The 13680-nt window shown below is 50.8% G+C and overlaps 2 protein-coding genes across 2 annotated transcripts; one reads left to right on the forward strand and one right to left on the reverse strand.

The window, feature by feature from the left end:
- Positions 1-1657: 1657 nt before the first annotated feature.
- Positions 1658-5017, reverse strand: N7462_005220 (uncharacterized protein; the record flags this gene model as incomplete). Its single annotated transcript, XM_057076945.1, has 14 exons — positions 1658-2110; positions 2194-2257; positions 2367-2401; positions 2471-2546; positions 2792-2820; positions 2863-2897; positions 3070-3183; positions 3271-3319; positions 3390-3437; positions 3489-3531; positions 3610-4074; positions 4152-4685; positions 4741-4878; positions 4932-5017. 14 exons carry the CDS (start codon positions 5015-5017, stop codon positions 1658-1660), a joined length of 2169 nt encoding a protein of 722 aa, XP_056936450.1.
- A 566-nt stretch (positions 5018-5583) lies between these two features.
- N7462_005221 (ubiquitin-binding serine/threonine protein kinase VPS15) lies at positions 5584-10617 on the forward strand (the record flags this gene model as incomplete). Its single annotated transcript, XM_057076946.1, has 3 exons — positions 5584-5797; positions 5853-5973; positions 6027-10617. The coding sequence occupies 3 exons, from the start codon at positions 5584-5586 to the stop codon at positions 10615-10617; spliced, it is 4926 nt and encodes a 1641-aa protein (XP_056936451.1).
- Between the last annotated feature and the right edge of the window lie 3063 nt (positions 10618-13680).

The raw sequence follows: 13680 nt of genomic DNA on the forward strand, positions 1-13680 counted from the left end.
TCCCCAAAACAATTAAGTCCGCCAGAGTAAATCTATATCGAAGAGGGTCTAGGGGAATCAAGACGGCGCCAAGTATATATACCAGATTACACACCAGAAGGGATGCGCCAATGCCTAGAACTGTTGGTAGCCGTTAGCCGCATAGTTGGGCTGTGGCTGAGGGGGAACGGTGAAGAACGGCGCAGGACCAATTTGGAGGCAAATCGGGTACCGCATGAGGACGGGAGGCTTGAGGAACCAAATTGACAAGAGTTCCAGGCAAGGCAGACTTCACTGTAAAGGGACAAGCAGGTGGAGAGACGTGGAAGGGGAAGACTAACGGGTTGGGGCTGTTCGGAAACCAGATCGAAGGCAGCCCCGGGATGCATGGACCAGTCCCCAGTGGCCCAGGCGTTTAGCGCCAGACGGGCAAAGGGATCTCCGAAGACTGATATTTCCAGCCCAGGGATTGAAGTGATATGTGATGAGAGTTGCTGCAGGGCTCGTTTCCTTTGGCGCCGCAATGCTCTCACCCCTTACGGCTCATTGGATCGGGCACAGGATAGAACACGAGAAATCCTGATGCCACCTAGCAAGGCGTATAGAAAAGGGCAGAAGCCAGAAACTAGAAACCAGAAACAATAGGCTACGGCTACGGTATCACACCCGGGCCAATGCAGGTTGGAGTCACAAAAACAAGGGCCATACACCTCGATTTCAAGAATAAACAATACAACGGCGGCTGCAATCTGCGGAACTGGGAAAGGCTAACCATCCGTTGAGTCACCGCCAGAATGGTCTGTCCAACAGCGTCGCGTCCCATGCAGAGAGATTAGCCAAACAAAGGGCCCGGTTGAGCCCGAGATTCTGGATCCGGGCAGCGACGCTGCACGCACAAGTTAGCGATTGCTACCCAGCGGTCTTCTCAGCCGTATATTCAGCCGCAGACCATGAACGGAGGAGCATGGGAATGGAAGAGACGAAAAGAGAGAGAGAGAGAGAGAGAGAGAGAGAGAGAGAGAGAGAGAGAGGAATAGGAGACCGGGTCTAGACGATACGAAAGGAACGTTCATTCCGTCCGGGCAATGGAGAACTGAGAAGACTAAACATGATCTACAGGGAAGGCGCGACCATCGCGTCCACCCGTAATAATAATTGTCTGCGGGTCCGTCCGAGCCCACTTGGCTTTCATGTACAAAATCTAGTGCAAAGTCTGTCGGCCTGTCTGCAGCTACTCCACAGGGAACCCCACGGGATTTGGACTCATCATTCTAGAACGGGATTTAGAGGTTTCTGATTTCGAGGCCGTGTCAAAAAGTGCCTTGTTGAGAGCCCAAAACAACAAGATAGAATGAAACATTTCTCCAGAAAAACAAAACAAGGGAAAAGCGAGGGCGCTAGACAATACCCCCTGAATCACTTTAGTTCTTTCTTCCCCCCTCCTCTATGGCGATGTCTTGACCGGGTGAACAGTGAACCATGCACGCTGGATGTCAGAGTGGCTGCTCCCCGAAGAGTACTAGTAATGCGGTCCGTGCTAGGTGGCCGGTGCGTGGTTCTAAGCATCGGCCCCCATTCTCCTAAAGGAGAGAAAAGAAAAAGAAAATCAACTATCCGGTTTCCCCTCCCCCTTTCCTTGCCTGGGAGTGCTGGGCAATAGGATCACCAGCCACTTCATTCAGCCCTGCGATGTTGTTGCGAGTCCGGTGGTTCCAGTGGCGACGCGCTCCATTTGTGCTCGAAGCTGTTCCACAGCGTTCAGGATCTCGATGAGTTGTATTTGTTCCCCCGGTGGTGCTAGGCTTGATTCGCCTACTTTGGAATGATCCACACGAGGCCGCTCCGGCCCGGTACCCATACGATATGTGTCTACGACGGAAGGTTGCTGCGGACTCTGACATTGAGTGCGACTCAGTTCGCGCGGAGAAGTCCCAGGGCTTCGTCCTGTGGAGACTGGAGGAAGGCAGGTGGTAGTTGGTTGGCGGAGAGGCCGTCGGCTAGACTCGTAGGCCCAGAGGAGCATGACAAATGGAAGATGTGTCGCGCGCAGCAGGACGATGCGCACGCGACGAACGGTTCCTGCCGATAGGAAAAGTCGCAGGGGACGAATGCACAGGAGAGGAATCAAGTTCTATGGTCCGTGTGAGCATCAAGTTCCAGAATGAAGCCCATATGGATCCTTCAACTGCCAAGCAATTGCAGGCGCTAACCTACCAAGGGTGGCATGAAATACGTCAAACGTCGCGAATTGCTACTCTCCAACACATAGATGGATAATCTGAATAAGATTGTCAGCGCAGGATTTCCCATGTATATTTTTTTTCCAATACAAAGGAAAGAATGATAAAGGAAAAAAAGGGTGGGGAAGAGGGGAGATCTAGACTCACTGGAAAAGGTACTCCTCGCGTGCATGTAGCATGACCTACGAATACGTTGGCCGCAAAAAGCATCAGCAAATGATCCATCGGAGAATGACCTCAAGGTAACCCACCCCTTCGAGACTCATGCTCATCAAACTAATCAGCGATGATAGGAGCAGGATGTTGGTCATGGACACGAAAATCAACCTGGCGAACAACCCTTCTCGTCAGTATAGTTCAAAGGGGCGGGCGTGGATGTAATTGCGGGGCGGTGTTCTCAAGCAGCCGCCACTTCAACTCAACACCACAACACCAGAAATAGAAACCGGGAATCAACACCCGCAGTCACTACTGCAGCAAAGCATCACGTTGCGCCAGGCGAAACGTGATTTTTCTAGCATGCGCCATGTGCAGTTCGCTGTGGCGCAATGACATCAAACCGAAAGACTTACATCAAACCGTAGCCGAAGATCGGGGAGATCTAAAATTTTAGCGCGTCAGTCAACTAAACGCGAGAGCCAACCATTTTGCCAATGGTCGGACATGCTACCACCGGCGCTGCACGACAGCCGCTCATGCAGGAGACTTACCTCGTGCGCGGTGTCCTAATATCCAACCAATTCAGCCACTGTCAGTCACATGAAACCTAAATACCTAAAATATGTGAGGTATGAACACCCACCAGGCCGAGTGCGCCCGATCTGCCTCTGCGGTTAGCCCGGGTCTATACTATTCAAGAGGATTTCCTTCACCGCATACCCAAAGAACACTTTCACTAGCAGCCACGACATTTCTTTGAGAGAGAGGCGGTCACGGGCCAGCATGGTAAACGTGGTAAGGAACCCTGGACAGATCCACCGTGTCAGAACTCTGCTTCATATCGAGTGGGGGCTGTGCACCTAAAAACACTCCTGTATAGTGCCCTTCTTACCAATATACAAAACCACGACCACAGGTAAAAACCGGAAAAAAGCTTTGGTCTAGGAGAAACCGTAGAAAAATCAGCCTTGAAAACCTTCCCTGCAGATCCGTTTCAACATGAGACCATACCATCTCTTTCAATACGGGGATCTGGTCCGGGCTAACATTAGCACGGATCTTAGATGGTCTGTTTGCCCAGGACACAGTTAATTCTGGGGCCTAACTCACTAGACTACCGAAGTAGGAGTTCAAGCTAACGAGTGAACAGATGCTGTGGCGGTAGAATCTTTTTGTCAGTCTTGGCTAGCTGAGGCTGAGACATCCCATATCAGGCAGGAGGTCATCATACCGAGGTACTAAAAACAAGGCCTCAAGCGAGAGAATATCGAATGAGATGTCGAGTATCATACTATCGCTCTTGGCCAGCCCAATCACCCCTGATTGTCTCCCATCAGCTTTTTCGTTTCTTTTCACTCGCAGTGGCTCAATCATCGCAAGGCAGAATTTGAGGCCAGGGGGGTTGTTCAGCTTACTAGCAATGATAAATGCAAATCCTACTCCAATGATGCCCATATTCCAAAGGCTCCAGAAATCCATCTGGTAGAATAGCACCCCAGCATCCACAATTCCACTCAGCTCATCATAGGCAAACGCGGCAATCCAAACGTCCAAGAAAGCTTCAAAAAACCCAATCCCTGTTTCCTTTCTCTCCACAAGAACGGCATAGTAGAGAAACAAGAAGGAAAGGAAGAAGCCTGCTTCGAACATCTTTCGGTAAAGAGGTACCCGCAAGCGTGAGTACGGATCTGCAGTTCTGAATGGGGTAGGTAAGCATTCTATCGAGAGAAGAATGGTCAACCAATCAAGAAAATTGTTACATCAATGACTCACTTTCGGTTGAATATATGCGGCTTTTTGGTCGAATGAACGGTAAGTGAGTCCCAGAACACAATCTCTCCGCGCCAAATATCGTTGACCACCCGCTGGACAACCTTTTGGCTTAGAAACCTCATGGCCTTGGCGATACCCGCAACCTCCAGTGCATTTAACCCGGCAAATCGAGAATATCTTGAGAGGTCATAATCTTGCGGTTGTGCAGTTTGAATACTTGAATATCCGAAACCTATACGGTTTAATGAGCTCTGCTTACCAAGGTCGGAGTTCCGTGATGAGATTGAATCGCCTGGTAATAGCGGCGCCGATTCCCTATCTCCGGAGGATGAATATCCCGAGTTGTACCCTGTTTCAAATGGATTTGCGGAATTACGCCGAGGGTTCGGGAGCTCCTCCAGAAGGAACTCAATGGTTTCATGTTGGTTGAGATGGCACAGAAATTGCCAAGCGACAAATTCGCAGGCATAGCCGCGGCTCTCATTAAGACCCCAATCATCCTCAGCTGCATTTGAAAACTCCCATTTTAGAATCCTAGACCATGTGAGCTTAAAATAAGTACACTCAATTTGGTTTCTGGGACTCTTACATCAAGGCGATGATGATAAATGGATTATGGCTATCTTCTGCCAAGGCATGTACTAGCTGCCTGAGACGATGCCCTCGAGACTCATGTCGCATCTGTTCAAATGAGAATGCGATATCGCCAATGGCTGTACTAATAAAGCTACGAAGGAAATCAGACGAAGATCCAAGTTTGAAGCAAAAAGAGAGGAATACTGGGAGAGCTTCGGGATCACAGAAAGCAGAGGCTCATCTGTGTCAATTATGGGGATTTCAACATGATCCTTAGTCTCCGATTCCATCGTAGATGGTCGACCTGAGGTGGATGTGTTGGGGCGCTGGGCCCGTACTGAAGCTGTTGTTTTTATGTATTAGAAATAGAGCCAGAGGGTATCAAAAAATCATAGCCTACCGAAATGCATCCAGAAAAAATTGGCGCCCAAGTGCGCAAAGAATGTTGGATCTCTCAAGGCGATGTCTCCTACCCCCTTGGCATGCAGCTCCCCTTGAATACTGCCCTAGTACTCTGTATCTGTCCCGGTTATGGTTCAACAATCTCCAAGCTAGCACCAGCCGGGCCACATGGTTGCAAGAAGTAAGAAGAAGCAAAGGAGTTCTCAATAGAATAATCAGTCAGGTTCTGGACCCTCTGTTCCTCCTCAGATAATTTTCATCGAATCAAAGAAGCAATCACACCAACCAAATGCCAACACACGCTGTGGATAACGGCTTCACCGCCCTTCGGCCCCATCACGTGCATCAGCGTCAAGTGACCTCACAGTCCCGACTTATCAACTTATCGTTGACTTATCGCGCCTCTAAACATCAACCATTCTCCCCCACAACCTGGAGATGAGCGCTCGACATTATGGGCCAAGGCTACTCCCTCACCACCCTTTCAGCGGGGTCTGCGGGGATCGATGTACCAGAGCTCTCCGATTTGGTATATGAGAAGTCTATGGGTGGGGGCAGATTCATGAAGAGCATCCGAGCCAGGCAACAAAATGGCCTGGTCTTTGTTAAGTTGATCATGAAGCCGTATTCGACGATGCAGCTGGAACCATATGTTAAAGCAATAATTCGTGAGTTGTTTTTCAGTTACAGATATTATTTGGTCGGCATTAATCACTCCAGCAGGCGAACGCAAGCTCTTGACAGACGTCCCGAATGCATTGAGCTATGAGAGGGTTCAGGAGACTAGTACCAGTGGGTATTTGGTCCGTCAGTACATCCATAGCTCCCTCTACGATAGGATGAGGTATGTCTCTCGACACTATTCGTAGTCACCCTTCACAACTGACAATTTTACAGCACCCGGCCATTCCTAGAAAACATTGAGAAGAAATGGATCGCCTTCCAGCTGTTATGTGCATTGCGGGATTGTCATGCCCAAGATGTTTTTCACGGTGATATCAAGACCGAAAACATTCTCGTCACATCATGGAATTGGCTCTATCTTTCCGACTTTTCTTCCTCTTTCAAGCCAACTTTTCTCCCAGAGGATAACCCAGCGGACTTTTCTTTCTACTTTGATATCTCAGGTAGGCGGACTTGCTATTTAGCCCCTGAACGATTCCTAGTCACTGGAGAAGAGCCAGGCAACCGTCATGTCAACTGGGCCATGGACATTTTCAGCGCGGGTTGTGTGATTGCAGAGCTATTTCTGGAGTCGCCAATCTTTACCCTGAGTCAAATGTACAAGTACCGAAAGGGCGAATATAGCCCAGAGCACAGCCAGCTTTCAAAGATCGATGATCTAGAAATCCGAGAGCTCATCCTACATATGATTCAACTGGAACCAGAGTCTCGGTACTCTGCCGAAGAGTACCTCAACTTCTGGAAGAACAAAGCATTTCCTGAATACTTCTACAACTTTCTGCATCAATACATGTCTCTTATGACTGACCCAACCTCTGGAAGGACAAAGGTGGACACGGAAACAGCCAACCGAGGTGAGACAGACGAACGCATCGAACGGGTCGGCTTGGACTTTGACAAGATATCCTACTTCCTTGGTATCTCGCCGAATTCGTCTGTGGAAAATACCTCTCGTCCGATTGCCGCCTCTCGACTTACCGGCAACATTCTCCCAGTGAAACTTGATTTGCCCGAGGGTGATAAGAATCAAGTCTCAGTCGCCTCTTCTCGACCACAGTCTGAGGAAGGCGTTTTGATCTTCTTGAGTTTGATAGTGTCTAACCTACGAACAACATCAAAAGCCTCGGCTCGTGTAAAAGCCTGTGATATTCTGCTTGCCTTTGCAGAGAGGCTTTCGGACGAGGCAAAGCTTGACCGTGTGCTTCCGTATATCATGGTTCTTTTGACTGATCGTGCCGATGCTGTTAAAGTGGCAGCGATCCGCACTTTGACGCAATTACTGGAGATGGTTCACGTAGTCTCTCCTGTGAACGCCTATTTATTCTCTGAATACATTTTCCCGCGCCTGCAACCGTTCATTATCTCTCCTAAGAGCAATCCGAGCCCGATGGTTCGCGCCGCATATGCCTCGTGCATCGCATCATTAGCACAGTCATCTTTGCGGTTTTTGGATATGATTCAAGCATTGCGGTCGGATATTCGTTTAACCTCTCTCATTCCAGTCGGTTCTGAACCACGGTGGACTGAGGATGCTACCTATCATAATCTCTATGATGTGGCTCGAGTCGATCTTCTGGAGTACTTTGAAGTGCATACCAAGGCGCTTCTAACTGACACGGACATATCGGTTCGCCGGGCCTTTTTGGGCTCGGTGTCCAGCCTCTGTGTATTTTTTGGCCACGTGAAAGCCAACGAGGTCATATTAAGTCACCTGAATACTTATCTCAATGATCGAGATTGGATCTTAAAGTGCGCCTTCTTTGAGACTGTAGTTGGCGTCGCCGCATATGTCGGAAGCACCAGCTTGGAGCAGTATATTCTGCCTCTCATGGTCCCATCCATGACCGAGCCCGAAGAATTTATCGTGGAGAAGGTGATTCGCTCTCTTGCATCTATGGCTGATCTCGGGCTATTTCAACGGTCCACAACATGGGATCTCCTCCATATTGTCATTGGATTCGTAGTCCATCCAAATATCTGGATTCGTGAAGCCACAGTTAACCTAGTGGTGAAATCCGCAAAATTTCTCTCAGTCGCGGACATTTATTCCATACTCACCCCTCTCATCAGTCCATTTCTCAGGGTTAAAATCATGAATTTCTCAGAAGGAGATCTCCTTGATGCTCTCAAACGACCCATGTCACGAACCATTTACGATATGGCGTTTCTTTGGGCTTCCAAAGCCGAGAGGGGAATATTTTGGAGATCTGCCAGTCGTGATGTTTTCACTCTCTCTGAGCCTGGAAGTCAGAGCCTTCGTGTAGGGCGAAGTTTCAGCCCGTCGTTAAGCTCACAGCCCAGAAACGATGAGGATGAACAGTGGTTATCTCGAATGCGAAATCTTGGGATGACGTCAGAGGATGAATTCAAGTTTCTCGCCCTTAAAGACTATATTTGGAGAGTCTCCCAGCGGCAAACGAGAGGGGCTAGTGGTGATTCTACTCTGGCATTGAACGACATTATTAGTTTGACACAACATGGCGTCACCCCTCAAACTGTGTTCTTCGATAAGAACCTGAATGAAAAGTCACGGAATACATCATTGGATAGAAACACCAGTCGCAGTCGTACTCCTCTCGATGATCAAAGACCAAGGACTATCGCAGATGCATTGCTCGATGCATCGACGACTATTGAGCGCGCGGGGAGCGGTTCACGGAAACACCTTCGGACACGAAGTCAGCTTCACAAGAAAATCGAAATTCCACATGCGCCTCCAGGCCGCCTAGAAAACATTGGAGTGGATTCTTCTTCTACTTCTCCTGCAGCATCCTCTCCTGCAGCAGGCCCGGGATCCCGTCCATTGTCTCCGCCGAGCTCAGATATTGACCGCACCGCCGGTCTTCCCGGTCGTCGGCTAAGTTCTGGCCAAGAGAGCTCCTCAACAACCCCTGCTAATGCGGACACCTTATCATTAAGAGGTCATCCCGATCACGTTCGACGAAAATCCAGCGCTATCAATCTTCTTGGTCGCAATGAAACGGCAAAGGCGTACGCTGAAACGAGCACAAGCTCCGCAAATGCATTTGGAAAGGTAGATGCACCCGTCCAGAGGGGAGGAACGCCTCAACCATCCGCTCTCTCTCACGCGTATGAACGCAAACCCATTCAGGCTGTCGCAGCCTCTCGACGCTATCGAGCAAATCATTCATATGCGGGCGATGATCCCGTGGTTTTGCGACTCTTGGACAACGTCTTTGCGGAGAATTACCCCACAGATCTGTTCGACCTAGGGCCTTATGTGAAAGAGCTAGATCCTAAATTACCTATTCTCAAGCCTAACACGCAAGATATCAACCAACTTTGGAAACCCGAAGGGAACCTAGTGGCTACCTTTGGCGAACACAGTGCGCCTGTGAATCGGATCGCTGTGCCACCCGATCACTCGTTTTTCGTGACTGCCTCTGATGACAGCTCAGTAAAGATCTGGGACACTACTCGTCTAGAACGGAATTTGACCCCCCGGTCCCGCCAAACTCATCGCCATGCACCAGGCGCTCGGATCAAGGCATTGACATTTGTCGAGAACACCTATACTTTTGTCAGTGGCGCAACGGACGGTAGCATTCATGCTGTCAGAGTGGACTACCAAAAGGTCAATGAAACCGCTCGCTATGGGAAGCTTCAGCTGGTTCGCGAGTATCAACTGCCCACAAGCGAAAGTGGATTACAGGAGTATCCAGTCTGGATGGAACATTTTCGAGATGAGGGCCAATCGACCCTACTTATTGCGACCAACACATGCCGAATCCTTGCGCTGGACATGAAGACTATGCTACCGATTTACTCTCTAGAGAACCCAGTGCACCACGGAACACCGACCACCTTCTGTTGTGACCGACGACATACCTGGCTGCTCGTCGGCACAACCCATGGGATTCTCGATTTGTGGGATCTTCGATTTCGTGTCCGATTGAAGGCTTGGGGTGTTCCAGGATGGGGGTCTATTCATCGAGTCCAGCTCCACCCTATCAAATCACGCGGACGCTGGGTTTGTGTTTCCAGCAGCGGTAGCCACGGAAATGAGATCACTGTGTGGGATATTGAAAAGTTTCGCTGCCGTGAGGTCTACCGGGCTGTCTCGTCAAATATCCAGGAGGGCCCCACCTCCAATGGAGCCGCGACTGCCCATCATCGCAGCTCCCGGCCTTCCGCCAATACCCGTCCGCATCGTGTCAGTGCAAGGGATTTCGAGGCGTGGCCTGTAGATGAAGACCGGCCAGAGGGCATGCTGAGCCGTTTTGCTACTGCCAGTCCCGCCGCAGCGGGCATTGAAGCAGGCCCTGGTCCTAATGGCTCTTCAGCTCCCCCGAATAATCCATCCAGTGATCGCATGGGCACTTGGGCGTTCGTCGGGGGCCTCAATCCCCCCAACGAAGACAAACCGTCCTCCAACAGTAGCAGTAAATTCGGATTCCTCGTCTCTGCGGGGAGCGACCGCAAAATTCGCTTCTGGGACCTAGCCCGCCCGGAAGGATCATTGATTGTGAGCGGATTAGACACTGTTTCGAACGGGCAGGCCACGGGCAAGCCACACTACGAGGTCACCCAGCCAAGCCCCAATCTGATTGTTGCCACCGAACACCTGTCCCGCGCCTCGAATACCGGGAGCGCGGCGGCGACTGCAGGCTCGAAGAAGAGCGGCGCCAGTTCACGGCCACCCCGCACCACCGTGATTAGCCTCCAGCAGCAGATGCTTCTCAAGAGCCATTTGGATATTATTCAGGATGTCGCGGTGCTGCGACAGCCGTATGGGATGATTGTGAGTGTGGATCGCGCTGGCATGGTGTATGTGTTCAAATGAGCGGATCGAGTTCTTTATTTTTCATCCCCCTCTGCAGTCGATAATCGAAGATACCCATCCTATGTTTGTGTTGTTGTACTCTACCAGAAGACTGTATTGCCCCTTAATTGGAATAGAGGGCCTTTAGCCCCCATGATCTTACGCATCTATCATTACTCTGGTCTTCTGCAGCAGTAACGAATACAAGTTAAGCCGTTCCATTGGATGGATGACCCGATAGTCATGATGAATCGCAATATATCGATGTCAGTTGTGCAAAGGACCCCAAGTCATACCTAATATATATAGGTGTAGATATAGATCGTTATATATTTGTCGGTACTTCGGCTCTTCCTGTCACCCGAGGGTTAGAATTTGTGTTACGCATTGGCCCGGTCTCACCAACCAAGCCATGCAGAATGAGAATGAGACACGGTCCATATACCAGCCACCGTAAGGATCTATTTCCCTCTTCAATCACCGTGCTTTTTGATATTGACTTTTCGTACTCCGTACTCCATTGACAATGTCGTCCTACAGTATCCTACAGTAGGTCTATTGTCTCGCGACACGCCATGTCCCGCGCTTTGCACTTTTCAAGGGTGGGGAACCAGGGTACCTGGTCGCATGTCACCGGTACCTCGGATAGTATGGGGTGCGCCGTGTATCGGCAGTAGCGCCAACCTCTTCTGCAGGTACTGGGTGGATTCGTGTACGTCGTGGGCACCGAGGGCGAGCTGGACTGGTGGGGCCCAAACCCACCGAGGCGAAACAGTGGTGGATGGATCGAGTGGTTGATCGGCGGCTCCGACGGTTCCAAACCAGGATAGACCCAGAGCAAGGAATGGGGGGGAGGGTGTGTGTGTGTGTGTTTTGCCTTTTCCTTCTCGTAAGCACATACTTTTTGGAGGCTCGTCCCCGGCTTCGTTCTGTGCCGGTTCCCCCTGCAGGTCCAACGCAAGCAAGATGCACGGCTGCATTCCTCTACGAGACGATTGGGCCTGGACAGCAGAGATCTGCCCTCAGGGTGCTCGGGACAAAGTAGTCGGGTTCATAATAATGATCGCAATATTGATATTATGAACATCTAGACTCGACTCTCCATGCACTCAGTCCTCGGTCCCGTATATACTCCATGCACTTTCCATGTACTCTCTATGTAGGATGCGCATGCAGTGCGTGTCCGGCAGCACTTGTATGATCCAGAACTTCCCCCATCCCCGTTCCACGGTCTGGATTCTCGATCTGGTGGGTGACTCTGGGAGCTGATGAGGGGAGAGAGGGGCGTACCAGTTCATTCCTGTCCCGCGGTGGTATCCCACACGCGAATGACAGGCCGCCATTGAGACAAGGTTAGCCCAAATCAAGGAGATTAGCCCCGATGAGCGAAAGGGGAGGGGGAGAGGATCTCCATTGAGAACTTCCTGAGTCGGCTCGGTAGATTTTGACGTCGTGACCAAGTTCGGTGGAGTCGAGCGGGTTTACGAAAGAGACCAGACGAAAAGAGGGGGGGACATGTAGAGTCTAGATGGCCGGGGTTATAGGATATCGGGTATAGGATTTACTATTCAGAGCACGGAACCCCTTTTTCTTTGCCCGCGTAGAAAGGGGAGAAACAGAACCCTAGGATGAAGAGCGGGCTGGTCATCGATTATAAGAGTATAAGCAACATACGCGGGACTCAGAATCGTCGGCCATCTTGTCCTGGAGGGCCCACCGACCACACAGACACACAGACCATCGATACGGAACCTCGGACCTGCTGCTGCGACTGGGGATGAGGCGGGCCCCAGGGGTTAAACTCGGGCTCCAGCCAGTCAGACCGTCCCAATCCGCCGTGAGACGGGAACACAACCCTGGAAACGCCGGGAACGCTGGGAACGCTGGAAACACTGGGAAGCTTCGGCCCCAGGAACCATGGGCCATCGCGTCCCTGACGTTCTTGTGCTTTCGTTTCATCGAATCCTTCTAGGCTGTCTAGGCTCGAAAAGGATCTCGATCGGCAACAAACCAGAGATCTCGCCCGATCGGACACGACCAAGTTGTGGCCAGAGTTGAAGAGTGGAAAAGAGTGGAAATTTGCAGGCGACCAGGGAGTTGGTAGATCTCGTGCTCGCCAGCACCAGAATGGGCCCACGGAAACGGTCTGTCAGACTTTGAATAATTTGAGAGATTTTGCAGAGTACTCGTCTGATTTGAAATATCTTCAATTGATCAACTCGGAATGATGGGCGGGCTTCCCCTGGTCGCTCCTCGCGGCTCGCAGGCGAGACATGTACCCCGAACGGCGCGGACGGTACCAGAGAGTATGGAGGACGGTATAGGCATGGACAGAGTACTGGAGGAGAGACGGGGAGGATCGTCCAACAATCACGGATCATAAAGCGTCAATACTAGGGAATACAGAAACATATAATACAATTCTAATGGTTCAGGACCTGCAGTGACTCGGTCGCACCGGGATGCGTTGACCGTGCATGCTCCATATCCCCCTCGAAGGTGCAACCCTGTAACGTGGTCGATGTGCTCTGCAATTCGAATACTGGATGCATCTGAACATCTGGATTAGACTAGCGATGGCTCAAGATCAAGAAAAAAAGGAGATTTCAGAAAGAGACTTTCGAGATCCATCGCATTGCAGCAGGAGCATGTTGATCCCGACAATCCCGCCGGACGAAAGACCAAAGATCTTGGGTTGGCCGACCGTTGAGATTGATTCAGGTGGCAAAGCAAGCTGCTCTAGAAGAACCTTCCCGACTCCGAGCACAGAGTCTCAAAGGGTCCGATTGGGGAGTCGGGCTCAATCTGACCTATCGATTGTTCCTGGGCATCTGGGGGGAGAAACCTCGTCTCAAACTACTGGGAAGAGAGAGGGAGACAGACAGACAGACAGACAGAGAGAGAGAGAGAGAGAGAGAGAGAGAGAGCACGGCCAAGCGGCGGTCAACCGTTTGCGTGGATGAAACGCGCTCCCCGTGCTGTTGCAGCCCTGCAGGGTTTGGATATATCAAGTGGCTAACGGAGGGGGAAATATGCATCACAACGAACAGACCAGCGCGTTTCCAAGTGACCATCCACTTCATC

Source organism: Penicillium macrosclerotiorum (genome assembly GCF_028827735.1).
Source record: "Penicillium macrosclerotiorum strain IBT 26536 chromosome Unknown utg000003l_segment0_segment0, whole genome shotgun sequence".
In the NCBI taxonomy this organism is placed as follows: Eukaryota; Fungi; Ascomycota; class Eurotiomycetes; order Eurotiales; family Aspergillaceae; genus Penicillium; species Penicillium macrosclerotiorum.